We start from the raw sequence: 14293 nt of genomic DNA, 5'->3' as shown, positions 1-14293 counted from the left end.
CATTGATACATGGCACCCAGGCATTGATACATGGCACCCAGGCATTGATACATGGCACCCAGGCATTGATACATGGCACCCAGACGTTGGTACATGGCACCCAGGCATTGATATATGGCACCCAGGCCTTGATACATGGCACCCAGACATTAGTACAAGGCACCCAGACATTGATATGTGGCACCACGGCATTGATATATGACACCAAGACATTGATACATGGCAACCAGGCATTGATACGTGGCACCTAGGCATTGATATACGGCACCCAGGCATGATACATAGCACCCAGACATTGATACGTGGCACCCAGACATTGATACGTGGCACCCAGACATTGATACGTGGCACCCAGACATTGATACGTGGCACCCAGACATTGATACGTGGCACCTCGCCATTGATATATGACACCCTCTTATGTGGGGGATCTTATTCTAGTAATTCAGGAGGAATATGTTACATGGGTGAAAGGTCTTATAATGACCGGTTTCCCTCTCATCCTAGACCCTGGCATTGTGTCTTAGATGATCGGCCGTCTGCTAAGTGGTAGCTTTGTTGATTGGATGAAGTGGGAATGGACCTCCCATGAGTTCTTATCATCTTGGCATTAATGGATGGCCGTTGTCTTGACATAATGGCTCTTTGTTGTTGGCCAACACTAGTATAGAGATGCCGCAAGTCTATGGTAAAGTGGCAGATAGGCTACCATTCCCTTATATTCACTGAAGACCAGTACATCCGCTGCCCTGGCATTGATGAATGGTTCTTTGCTAAGTGTTGCTATTACTCTAGAAATTGGTCTAGTAACGCAGTGGAAACATGACTATGGGATGAGGTGATGGTAAGAACGTCTTTCTCATATATTGCCTGAAGCCTTCAATCAAACCTTTTCCTTGGCATCCTGGCATTCATGAATGACAACTTCTATGATTAGTCTATAGTCTATGATGCAGTAGGAACATTGTATATGTCTACTGGATGAGGTGAATGGTGGGGTATTTTTCCCTTATATTGACTGAAGCCAGTAGACCCTTTAGCCTGGCATCCTGGCAGTGATGCCTGGCCAATATTAGTATCGTGATGCAGCAGAAACAAATTATGAGTCTAAGGGATGAAGTGACGATGGCTTCCCTTCCTTAAAGATGTCACTCCACCCCATGGAGTGGCATGGCTTTCTCCTTAGTAGGTAATATTCTAGTGATTCGTGTAGTCATCCCTAGACCCTTGACTATGACGATGAAGTGATGGGTAGAGTGTATTTTTCTTGTTACAACCGATGACTCTGTTATACCCCATGCCTTGGCATCGTGGCTTTGATGAGTGATCCTATACTTTATGGCAGATCTATATTCCCTGTCCAGATGTCTTTGGAGTATGGGAGAAAACTCGAGAACGCAGAGGTAATCCATGCAAACCGGAGGAGAACATACAAACTCCTTTCGGATATTGTCCTTGGTAGCCTTTGAACCCAGGACGCCAGCATTGTAAATCCACAGTGCTAACCACTGAGCCACCATGCTGCCCAAATGACTGGAGTTTCTCACACACAACTCGTTTTGGCATCCTGGTCTTAATAAATGGCCTTCTGCTAGGTGGCAGTTATTGGTCTATGCTTAGTCTAGAAATGCAGCAGCAACATCTAACGAGTCTATGAGATAAAGTGACTGGTAAGATGGTTTTCTCTAATGTTGACTGAAGCCCCCAGTCTACTCTTTGGCCTGGCGTCCAAGCGTTGACACATGGCTTTCTGCTATTTAGTTGATATTAGTTGAGTAATGAAGAAGGGCAGTCATGAAGTGATGGGTAGGGTGGATTCAGTCAACATATGGTGGACGCATCTCACCCGTCACATCATCTCATAGACTCATACTATGCTCCTACTGCATCACTAGACTAAAATCTGCAGTGCACCCCTAGCCCTGGCATCCTGGCATTGATGAATGCCCCCCTTCTACTTATCAGACATAGACTCATGGAGTGATGGGATTGGTGCTTCTCCCTTACGTTCCTTTTGCCCTGGCATCCTGGCATTGATGAATTCCCACCTTCTACTTATCATAGACTCATGGATTGATCGGTTGGGTGCTTTTCTCGTACGTTAACTGAAATCTCCAGAGCACCCTTTGTCCTGCATCCTGGCATCAATGAATTGCCCTCTACTACTTGGAAGATATAAGTATAGTAATTTAGGAACATAGTAATGGGTCATGGAGTGATGGGTTAGGTGTTTCTCCTTTATGTTCCCTTTGCTGTGGCATCAGTGAATGGCTCCCTGCTACTTCGCAGAAATAGACTCATGGTGAGATGGATTTGATGCTTCTCCCTTACATTCCCATTGCCTCACATCCTGGCATTGATGAATGCCCAATTCTACTTGGCAGACATAGACTTATGGAGTGATGGGTTGGGTATTGCTCCCTTACGTTCCCTTTGCCCTGGCATCCTGGCATCGGTGAATGGCCCCCTGCTACTTAGCAGACATAGTCTCATGGAGTGATGGGTTGAGTACTTCTGCCTTATGTTCCCTTTGCCCTGGCATCCTGGCATTGGTGAATGGCCCCCTGCTACTTGGCAAACATAGACTTATGGAGTGATGGGTTGGGTATTGCTCCCTTACGTTCCCTTTGCCCTGGCATCGGTGAATGGCCCCCTACTACTTATCAGACATAGATTCATGAAGTGATGGGTTGGGTACTTCTCCTTTATGTTCCCTTTGCCCTGGCATCCTGGCATCGGTGAACGGCCCCCTGCTACTTGACAGATATAGACTCATGGAGTGATGGGTTGGGTACTTCTCCCTTACGTTCCCTTTGCCCTGTACTTCCTGGCATCGGTGAACGGCCTCCTGCTACGTAGCAGACATAGACTCATGGAGTGATGGGTTGGGTACTTCTCCCTTACGTTCCCTTTGCCCTGACTTCTTGGCATCGGTGAATGGCCCCCTGCTCCTTAGTAGACATAGACACATGGAGTGATGGGTTGGGTACTTCTCCCTTACGTTCCCTTTGCCCTGATATCCTAGCATCGGTGAATGGCCCCCTGCTACTTGACAGATATAGACTCATGGAGTGATGGGTTGGGTACTTCTCCTTTATGTTCCCTTTGCCCTGGCATCCTGGCATCGGTGAACGGCCCCCTGCTACTTGACAGATATAGACTCATGGAGTGATGGGTTGGGTACTTCTCCCTTACGTTCCCTTTGCCCTGTACTTCCTGGCATCGGTGAACGGCCTCCTGCTACGTAGCAGACATAGACTCATGGAGTGATGGGTTGGGTACTTCTCTCTTACGTTCCCTTTGCCCTGACTTCTTGGCATCGGTGAACGGCCCCCTGCTCCTTAGTAGACATAGACACATGGAGTGATGGGTTGGGTACTTCTCCCTTACGTTCCCTTTGCCCTGATATCCTAGCATCGGTGAATGGCCCCCTGCTACTTAGCAGACATAGACTCATGGAGTGATGGGTTGGGTACTTCTCTCTTACGTTCCCTTTGCCCTGGCATCCTGGCATCGGTGAACGGCCTCCTTCTACGTAGTAGACATATACTTATGGAGTGATGGGTTGGTTACTTCTCCCTTACTTTCCCTTTGCCCTGGCATCCTGGCATCGGTGAACGGCCTCCTGCTACTTAGCAGACATAGACTCATAAAGTGATGGGTTGGGTGGTTCTCGCTTACGATGACTGAAGCCTCCAGTGAACCCTTTGCCCTGGCATCCAGGGCATCCAGGCAGTGATGAATGGCCCTCCGCTAAGTGGCAGCTATTACTGCAGTGATTCAGGCCTGGCCTAGAGTTTTTAACCAAATAAGATCTGACATCTCCGTCTCGCGGTAAACGCCTCGCCATCCGCATGTCAGTCACCTCTAAGCGATTTGACAATCTCAAGATCTTTTAAAACTGAAAGGATTTCAGATCATATTAATTCCCCAAAAATGTTTTGATTCAAAGTAGTTTGTATTTTATGTTGCCAAGGGCAAACGGAAGAAAAAAAACCTTGTTGCCGGTAGTCTTGTCCTCTCTTCATGGCCTAGAGGCGATAGTAGTATTTAAGCTTTTTTGAAATTTGCCTGGGGCGTCCAGGCTGCATGATCACAAAGAGGAACATGAGTTTTTTTGGACTCCATCATCGAGATATCATGAAACGGTACGGGCCAAAATGTCACCACGTTTTTCTTTTTTTTCTCTCTCTCTCTCTCTCTTTGTCTTCAAATATTAAGAGGCTCATCCCCAACCTTATACATTAAGCTCCACTCCATACAGCTGCACATTTGACTTTTTTTTATCAAACAAATTCTTCAGAAAACACGCTGATCTTTTTAACTAAGCATCAGTTCTCGAAAAAAAATGGTACAAAAAAAAAAAAAAGTTTTTTTTTTTTTTTTTTTTAATGATTAAAAACACTGCCTGCTCCTGTAAATAGCGGCCCGGCTTCTTAGTAATTTCTTTTGAAATTGGTTATCTGAATATTCAACTAAGGCAAAAGCTCGACTCTGTATGAACAACATTAATATGATCTCTGCAGAGTTTGCTACTCGGAAATATTAGCATATCAAAGTAGGTGCCTTAGGCTGCGAAAAGCATCGATACACAAGAAGCGGGCAGAGTAAAGATTATTGGTTGTGATGGGGAGAGTGGAGGAGCTGGAGGGGATGCGGTGCACACCGTTAACGAGAAGTGATAGCAGCGGGATCTTTGCGTCACTTCAGCTGCAAATATTATATCTGAACCCTATGATCCCAGGCCTTGTGCTAGAACATTCCCCAAAACAAGGCGCTCAAACAACGTACAACACCCATCTGTATGAAAGGACCAATGGGACACTAGGCCTGAAGCCGGAAAGGAAAATCTTTTATAGAAATTGCTGTTAACATTACTCACAGCTGAGTATAAAACTGCGGAGGGTCTCAGGGAATGGGTGACACACAGCTCCTCTTATAGCAGCACATTTATATATAGAGATTTATTTACACATTTTATTACATTTCCTATTAATGTTCCCATTGAACAGCATCACTGGTCACAGAGAACAATGGATCCACCCTGCGACAGTAGATTAGACGGACTTTTTGGTTTTTGTGTCCATCTAACACATCCTAGATGAAAGCAGATGTATTCATAACGCTCGCGTCAAAGGATCGAAAAACTGCGCCCCTCATCTATTCACCACTTCCTTCAATGAATTCTGGGTCAGCCCTTTGGCTTACTAAGGTGTAGAAAAAGCAAAAGGTAAAAAAAGAATAAATAAAAAAAGAATAAATAAATCATACATATATACAGTATATATATATATATATATATATATATATATATATATATATATATACTGTATATATATATATATAAATAATACTTTTTATTTATTATATTTATATACAATAGGGTTATACATTAACAGTGTGAATATATCTGTATCTATCTACCCATTTAGCTATATATATATACACATAGATAGATAATAGATACATAATAGATGATAGATCGATAGATAGATAGATAGATAGATAGATAGATAGATAGATAGATAGATAGATAGATAGATAGATAGATAGATAGATGATAGAGAGATAATGTCCCTTTGGGTGTAATAGTTGCCATTACAGTCCATGCTATTTCTATCACTATTATGTCCTATAATGAGGTCATTCGTTCTGTATTTAGCTGGCCGTTACCTGTTTCCAGAGCTGCCCATATTATTAGATACGTCTCATATTGATACAGTATTAGATATTATATAGTGATGTATAAAAATAAATCCTGTGTAGAATAGTACATAGTGTAAGACTCTTATAACTATGGTAACACATAGTGATAAAGATAAAATATTTTTGCCTTATTGCCTCTCAAGGCTAAATGCATAGTGCTGTATTAATGTAGGAGCTGCATCATAATAATAATAATAATAATAATAATAATAATAATAATAATAGTAATGATAATAATAGAGGTGTGTGCAGGGCAGGTGCTGGTGCCGCAGGCGCAGTGAGCGGAGCTGTCCGTTCAGCACCAGCCGGTCCACACCTCCCTATACCGCGCTGCCCCAGGAAATCGCCAATCCTTACTGCTGGTTGCATGTTTCCCATTATAAGGAGTACATGTATGTAAGCACACACACAGACACTGGTATATATGACATACAGCTGTGCTGAATTTGGCTCTGTATATATATTAATACACACAACTATATATGCATTCCCTTAATGTTTTATTTTTTAATTACTGCAAAATTAATATTAATATTACTCCGTGGAATCTAGAGGTTACATGTTATTGCAGTCTGCTGCTTACTCACAGTGTTTTGCTACCAGTTCTCCTACAGCTCCAGTCCGTGCAGTACTATTGTGCATAAAAGCCTCATACATAGATGAGATAGATAGGAGGATAGATAGATAGATAGATAGATAGATAGATAGATAGATAGATAGATAGATAGATAGATAGATAGATAGATAGATAGATGATGGATGGATAATAGATAATAGATAGATGATAGATAGATAAAAGATAGATAGATAGATAGATAGATAATAGATAGATAGATGATAGATAGATAATAGATAATAGATAGATGATAGATAGATAGATAAAAGATAGATAGATAGATAGATAGATAATAGATAGATAGATAGATAGATAGATAGATAGATAGATAGATAGATAGATAGATAGATAGATGATAGATGATAGATGATAGATAGATAATAGATAGATAGATAGATAGATAGATAGATAATAGATAGATAGATAGATAGATAGATAGATAGATAGATAGATAGATAGATAGATGATGGATGGATAATAGATAATAGATAGATGATAGATAGATAAAAGATAGATAGATAGATAGATAGATAGATAGATAGATAGATAGATAGATAGATGATGGATGGATAATAGATAATAGATAGATGATAGATAGATAAAAGATAGATAGATAGATAGATAGATAGATAGATAATAGATAGATAGATGATAGATAGATAATAGATAATAGATAGATGATAGATAGATAGATAAAAGATAGATAGATAGATAGATAGATAGATAGATAATAGATAGATAGATAGATAGATAGATAGATAGATAGATAGATAGATAGATGATAGATGATAGATGATAGATAGATAATAGATAGATAGATAGATAGATAGATAGATAGATAGATAGATAGATAGATAGATAGATAGATAGATAATAGATAGATAGATAATAGATAGATGATAGATAGATAGATAGATAGATAGATAGATAGATAGATAGATAGATAGATAGATAGATAATAAATAGATAGATGATAGATAGATAATAGATAATAGATAGATGATAGATAGATAAAAGATAGATAGATAGATAGATAGATAGATAGATAGATAGATAGATAATAGAAGATAGATAGATAATAGATAGATAGATAGATAGATAGATAGATAGATAGATAGATAGATAGATAGATTGATAGATAGATAATAGATAGATAGTAGGAATGAATATTTGGAAAAGATAATACTATCTGCGGCCTTTATATCTAGACGCCTTATACTGTGACTTACAGTTAACCATTTAATCCCCACAATACAACGCAAAACAGAAAGGAAACATGAAACAGAAGGTGTAGTGTCCAATAAGCAGACCGCTGCAGACAATGACGGCTGCAGCAAGTGTCACTGTAAAAACAGCGTAAACCTGCTGTGTGCCCATGTGGCACTGACTCTGTACAAGTTAACAGCATTAAACTCAAATTCAAAGAATCTTTTCTGTATGGATGAACATCATATAATATCTGCCCGAAAGTCTACGAGCATTTCCCCGATGTACAATAAGAATGACAAATAATCCACAGAACAGATTGGTGAGGACTGAGGACACCTACCTCGTCTGATCACTCCACCCTGACTATTCAGGACAAGTCCACACTGGGCCTCCACCGATCCCTGCAAGGGGAAATTCAGCAGTGAAAAAATTGGAAATAAGAAAACAGCAAAAGCTTTCATCTATGTATTATCTGTCTATCTATCTATTATCTATCATCTATCTATCTATCTATCTATCTATCTATCTATCTATCTATCTATCTATCTATTATCTATAATTTATCTATTATCTATCTATCTATCTATCTATTATCTATCTTTCTATCTTTTATATATCTATCTATCTATTTATCTATCTATCTATATATCATCTACCATCTATCTATCTATTATCTATCATCTATCTATTAACTATCATCTATCTATCTATTATCTATCTATCATCTATCTATCTATTATCTATCTATCTATCTATCTATCTATTATCTACCATCTCTCTATCTATCTATCTATCTATCTATTATCTATCATCTATCTATCTATTATCTATCTATTATCTATCATCTATTAACTATCATTTATCTATCTATTATCTATCTATGTATCTATTATCTATCTATTATCTATCTATCTATCTATCTATCTATCTATCTATCTATTATATCTATCTATGTATTTATCTATGTATCTATCTATGTATCTATCTATCTATCTATCTATCTATGTATTATCTATCTATCATCTATCTATCTATTATATCTATCTATCTATGTCCTTTTCCCCCACCCTTACACACACACACACTATAATAATGATTATGCACCATATTGCCTATTTCTGAGTAGATGTCTCCATGTTTCCTTCTGCTCCTAATCTCTCTAATCTCCCAGCTATGATGTCCTCTCTCTTTGCAGCCAGCCTGGCAGTGGTGGGCTCAGGCAGTCGGCCCCTGGCACCTCTGTGCCCCCCAGCAGACCCCGAATTGTCAGATCTTCACAATGTAACACACGTCTGAGTTCTGCCTTAAAGTGATTATGATCCCGATAGAAGAGGACTGGAGCGGCTCGGTATAAATTACCGCGGTGATGGGAGGACGGGTGACAGGGGCTTTTGTTGCCCGTGGAAAATCTTTTTAGGGGACTCAAAGATGCTTCCAGCAGCCGCGAGACTGTTTGCATCTGTTCCCCTGACTTAAACACCCTGCGAAGTATTGGGGGGCTCCATTACCATCCCACACAAGGACGTGTATTTACATCTCAGGCATTAATTACCCCCCATAATAAGGGCCTGCTAGACACGAGGGCTCTCATTTCCACAAGATTCTTTACTACAGACTATTCTGATGATTGTTGTTACTTTGTATCCTGGTATATGGATGTGATAATATGCCGTCCTTTATTTTCTTTGTAGCTTGTAACCTGCTGCTTGCTCGGATTACATTGCATAAATGACCAGTTGAATCGGTTTAAGTCGCAAATTGGATAAACTACGGTGTCCTTTTGCCGGGGAATTAGCTTTTGTCTCCCCCTTTTGCACATTCTCTAATCCCTCTTTTGAATGATGCCATGCTCGGTGACAATGCACAAACCACAATGCACAAACCATAATGCACAAAGCATTGCTACAGATGCAGCAGACGAGGAAAAGAATCAAAAAAGAAAGGTCGGTGTGCCATGGAGAACTGGGGGCTTTATCCCCATTAAAGAGCCTGTCCTGGGAGCGAAAAACACAGGATTTACCCCCTGACACAACCAAAGTCACCATTACTGACACTGCTTTACTCAGCGCCCAACAATTACTCCGCTTCCTCTCTCCCGGTGTCATTTACTAACGATCACTTACTCTGACTTTTAAGTTTTATAGATTTTCTTTAGTTTTATTATATTTTTTTTTCCATGCAATTTATTTTAGTTATGTTTTAGATGATAATCATTGGAATTATTATTATTATTAGTAGTAGTATTATCATTATCATTATTATTATTAGTAGTAGTAGTAGTAGTAGTAGTAGAAGTAGTATAATTATCTTTATTATTATTAGTAGTAGTAGTTGTAGTACCATTATCATTATTATTAGTAGTAGTAGTAGTATCATTATCATTATTATTATTATTAGTATCATTATCATTATTATTATTAGTAGTAGTAGTATCATTATCATTATTATTATTATTAGTATCATTATCATTATTATTATTATTAGTATCATTATCATTATTATTATTATTAGTATCATTATCATCATTATTATTACTAGTAGTAGTAGTATCATTATCATTATTATCATCATTGTTATTATTATTGTTATTATTTTATTATTATTTTTATTATTATTTTTATACTTATCCGTATACTTAATGTTTTCTCACACTTGTATTTATTCTTTTATCTTATTTATATTTTTCATCCTCATACCTTCATTTTCACATTATCTTTTTATTTGATTCTTATGTCTAATTCCATTATTTTTTAGTCATTTTAATTCTCATTTTCTAATCCTCCCATCCCTTTAATGCTATTTATGTTTTACACTGTTGTAATTCTTATTATTTCATTCTCTTTTTTTTTGTTTTAAATTACAATTACATTACATTTACAATATGTTTATTATTCGCTTTATTTTTAACTTATTTTTTTTTCTATTCACTTTTTGTTGCTTTGTATTTATAATTTTAAGGTATCATATATTTAGGTATTTAGGGTTTATTTCTGCAGCATTCTTATTGATTTACAAACTAGATACAAATAGATGTCTATTTATTTGTTTATTGATTTAAAAGCTGACATATATCTGAATTGTTCAGGTATAGTGGAACATTTATCTAGCTTGGAAAAGGTTCACACTCACGTACCGAAATATATAAATAGCAGGCAATTTTTCCTCCATTATTTTTCCTGGACAGTATTGAAGGTTGGGTATATACATGGGAGGCTCCCACCCCACTATGATGGTGCTTCCTTTGCCTTTTCTTTTTGTACATAGATAATAGATACATAGATGTACATATATGGAGGTATATGTGTGTAATTAATATATATATATATATATATATATATATATATATATATATATATATAGCATGGATAGGCAGGTGTAGGTATATACATATATATATATATATATATATATATATATATATACACATATATGTATATGTGTGTGTGCGTAAATATATGTGTATATATATGTATGTATATATATATGTGTGTGTATATTTATTATGGATGTATAGATATATGTATATATATATATACATATATATGATATGACTATATAAACAGACATATATATATATATATATATACATACATTCCTATCAATAATATTTATTTTTTGTATACAGGCATAGTATCTACATCTATAGATTATCTATCTATCTATCCATCCATCATCTAACTATCATCTATCCATGTATTTATATTATGGCTAGGTATATATATATATATATATATATATATATATATATATATATATATGTATATATACATATACATCTTTCTCTCTTTTAGATAGATAAATAGATAGATATAGATAGAAAGATAGATAATGCATTGATAATAGATTGATAATAGATAGATAGATAGATAGATAGATAGATAGATAGATAGATAGATAGATAGATAGATAGATAATGATAGGGTTTCTTAGTTGTTTTTTTTTTTTTTGTTTTTTTGTTATTTTTTGGGTAATTGTAGAGCATTTCCCCTTCCACACCCAAACTAAAAAGATAAAATTCCGGCAGATGGCTGCCACAAATACAGGTGTAATAGTAATAATAATGATAATTATAATAGTAATATTAATAATAATAATAGTAGTAATAATGATGATGATGATGATGATGATGAGGCTGTGGGGCATTTTCCGTACCTGGAAGTCGTCCCCTGCCCCCGCCAGCCCCAGGCTGGGTCCCGGCAGCAGCCTCTGGTCCGGGTGCACGCCGTACTGGGAGCCGTGGCCCATCAGGGACAGGTCGTGCCTCCGGTAGGCGTCCAGGCAGCCGAAGTCCCGCCGCTGCTCGTCCAGGCAGGAGGACTTGAGCGCCCGGGCGTTGTGCAGGTTGATGAAGTCTCCGGGCTCGCCATGGTGCAGCTGCTGGTAGTACTGCCCGGAGTGGTGCAGCGAGTTCAGGGAGTAGGCGTCCGGGGTGACCGCCGGGTGGCTGTGCTGGAACTCGTAGTGGAAGGACTGGTGGTGCAGCGGGGTGTACTGGTGGTTGGCCGAGAAGTAGGGGGACGTGAACTCGGAGCCGGTGGTGGAGTAGGTGAGAGGAGACGTGGAGGAGTAGGCGACGCTGGAGTTGGCCACAGACTCCAGACACCCGAGCTGCATCAGGCGGTAACTGTTTGATCCTTCATGACGTATCTAGAAGGAAGGGAAAGAAAAAGACAGGAACAAAAAAGAGAGGTTTGTGATTTATAACAGCAGAATGTTCTATTCCAAGGGTTCAAGTCTTCCCATGCAGGGAGAAGTGTAGATAAAGCACCACCATAGCAGCTCCAAGATCCAATATCCCATATTACACCCTAAAATAAAGCCCCAAAAAAGAGAAATGATCTCCCCCAAACAAAAAAAAACAACAACCCCCACACCCCATCTTTCCCCACACACAAGCCTCTGAGTGTGTCTATCAAAGCATCTGATGCTGGAGATGATCACTGGGAGATCTAGCATTGCCCCCCTATGCTGTATTACAGCGCTTTATCAGGGATTATTTTGCTTCCCCTACTTTTTTTTCGTTATAACAACTGTTGTATTGCAGAATGCCATTCCAGACGACAGATGTCATAACGAATTTCCTTCCATCTCTTCTTCTGTAACTTTTTTTTTTTTTTTTTATGGAGAAGCCATATATTCATTGACTCCAACGGTTACAAGAAGGATTAAAAAAGAAAGGATGAGTCATAATAAACATAAAATAAGTAGCAAATAATAAAAAAAAAAAGATAAAATATTACCTCTGAGTCATGAACCAGTCCTGGGAATGAAGTGGACATATTTGCCTTTTTTTCTTGTATAGATAAATCTCTTAGAAATAGAATTATCTTCTCCTATAAGAATCCTCTCCTGTAGGTTCTCCAGAAGATAATGCAGGGCTTGCAGGAGCACCAGATCAGACCTTCTTTTCGCCTACTCTCCCCTCAAAAAAGCTGCAAGGAAAAAAAAAATTTCCCCTCTGCTCAAAACCAGCTCCCTGGATCAGATTTTGTAGTTGCTGGATAATTCTTTAGCTGATGTCGTAGGTCCCTTGGCAATATAGAAGTTTTGAAAATTAAGCATCAGCAGTGAGAAATGGGAGGACAATAGATAGAGCAGCTTCATCCCAAGAGACAAGGAATAAATATTGTATCTTCCCCTTAATAGGGATCTCTGGGATCTTTCCACATTTTATCCATTTCTTTCTAATCTCATTATTATTTTTTTATTGTTGTTGTTTCTTAGGTTTATTCTATTTTACTGCATTTTATTACGAATTTTAGAATATATTTTTTTACTAGTTTATTGGGTTGTGAAAAATTCCAACCAAAACCTGTTATAAAATGTAATAATGTCAAAGGCAAAAATCTACGATGTAACAACCACAGGAAACGGAATCTAGCGATATTTGTAAATAGAGAACTGTAAATATTGACACAAGTCGGATAATAATAGAAATAAATCGATTGTAACGGTTACATTAGAGAAACAATGTATCGTTTTGAATCGAATTCGAATGGAACGTTAACAGATTTTTTGATACATTTTGATACACGTTCGATTTATGTTTTGTTTTTTTTACACAAAGCAAACAGGTTGGGGATACAAATGTAAGGGACACATGTGAAGGGGTAGACCGAGGAATATATAGGCGGCAATCGAATGTGTGGATTGTGATACCAGACAACTCCTCAGAAGTGGAGACATTAGGAGTGAGACTGTTTTTTTTTTTTTTAATTGGGAGTTAATATGGTCTTGCTTTCAAGTGTTAAAAAACGAGGAAGGTGTCTTAATAAGGGTGCCGCAGGCAAACAAAGACTAAAAAGCTGGAAAAGGGTCATGGTTTAGTGAGGGGGGTTGGCTAGACTCTTTTTTTTATGTCTTAAGAAGCTGTCATTCAAGTGCTTCTTCTTAATGGACAAAGGCACACGCCTAGAAGCCAAAGGCTCATTGTGGGTGAAGTGCATCTCAGTAGCCCTTCATAGGGGTCAACAGCAAAAAAAAAAAAAAGCCTGATCTACGTGTTATTAGCAGCCTCATCAAGCCAATGTGCTCCATTTCACTTAATCAAATAAAACACAAGGAGGAGGAGGAGCAGGAGAAGGAGGAGGAGGTCTGAGGAAGGCACCATGAATGGAACGAAGGAGGAGCAGAAGATAAAACTGCAAGCAACTTCTGGGCTTCAACCTACAGGAGCACACACACAAAAATATTACTATGTACAAAATGGAATATGGAGAAGATGCTGAGGGGTTGGATGGAGGCTTTCTTAAGGAGGATGAA

At 38.1% G+C, this 14293-nt stretch overlaps 1 protein-coding gene across 1 annotated transcript in view; it reads right to left on the bottom strand.

Moving 5' to 3' along the window:
* Nucleotides 1–13058, bottom strand: part of TFAP2D (transcription factor AP-2 delta) — a 79474-nt gene extending 66416 nt beyond the window's left edge. Inside the window, exons 1-3 of the mRNA XM_077293090.1 lie at nucleotides 12772–13058; nucleotides 11684–12178; nucleotides 7872–7932 (exon numbers count right to left, since the gene is read on the bottom strand). Of these exons, the coding sequence (XP_077149205.1) occupies nucleotides 7872–7932; nucleotides 11684–12178; nucleotides 12772–12810 (595 nt within the window). The 5' untranslated portion in view covers nucleotides 12811–13058. The remainder of the gene's footprint in view (nucleotides 1–7871; nucleotides 7933–11683; nucleotides 12179–12771) is intronic.
* Nucleotides 13059–14293: the final 1235 nt, after the last annotated feature.

Source organism: Ranitomeya variabilis, chromosome 2, assembly GCF_051348905.1.
Source record: "Ranitomeya variabilis isolate aRanVar5 chromosome 2, aRanVar5.hap1, whole genome shotgun sequence".
Classification (NCBI taxonomy): domain Eukaryota; kingdom Metazoa; phylum Chordata; class Amphibia; order Anura; family Dendrobatidae; genus Ranitomeya; species Ranitomeya variabilis.
The sequence above is the reverse complement of the archived record's forward strand: the minus strand, read 5'-3'. Positions and strand labels throughout refer to the sequence as shown.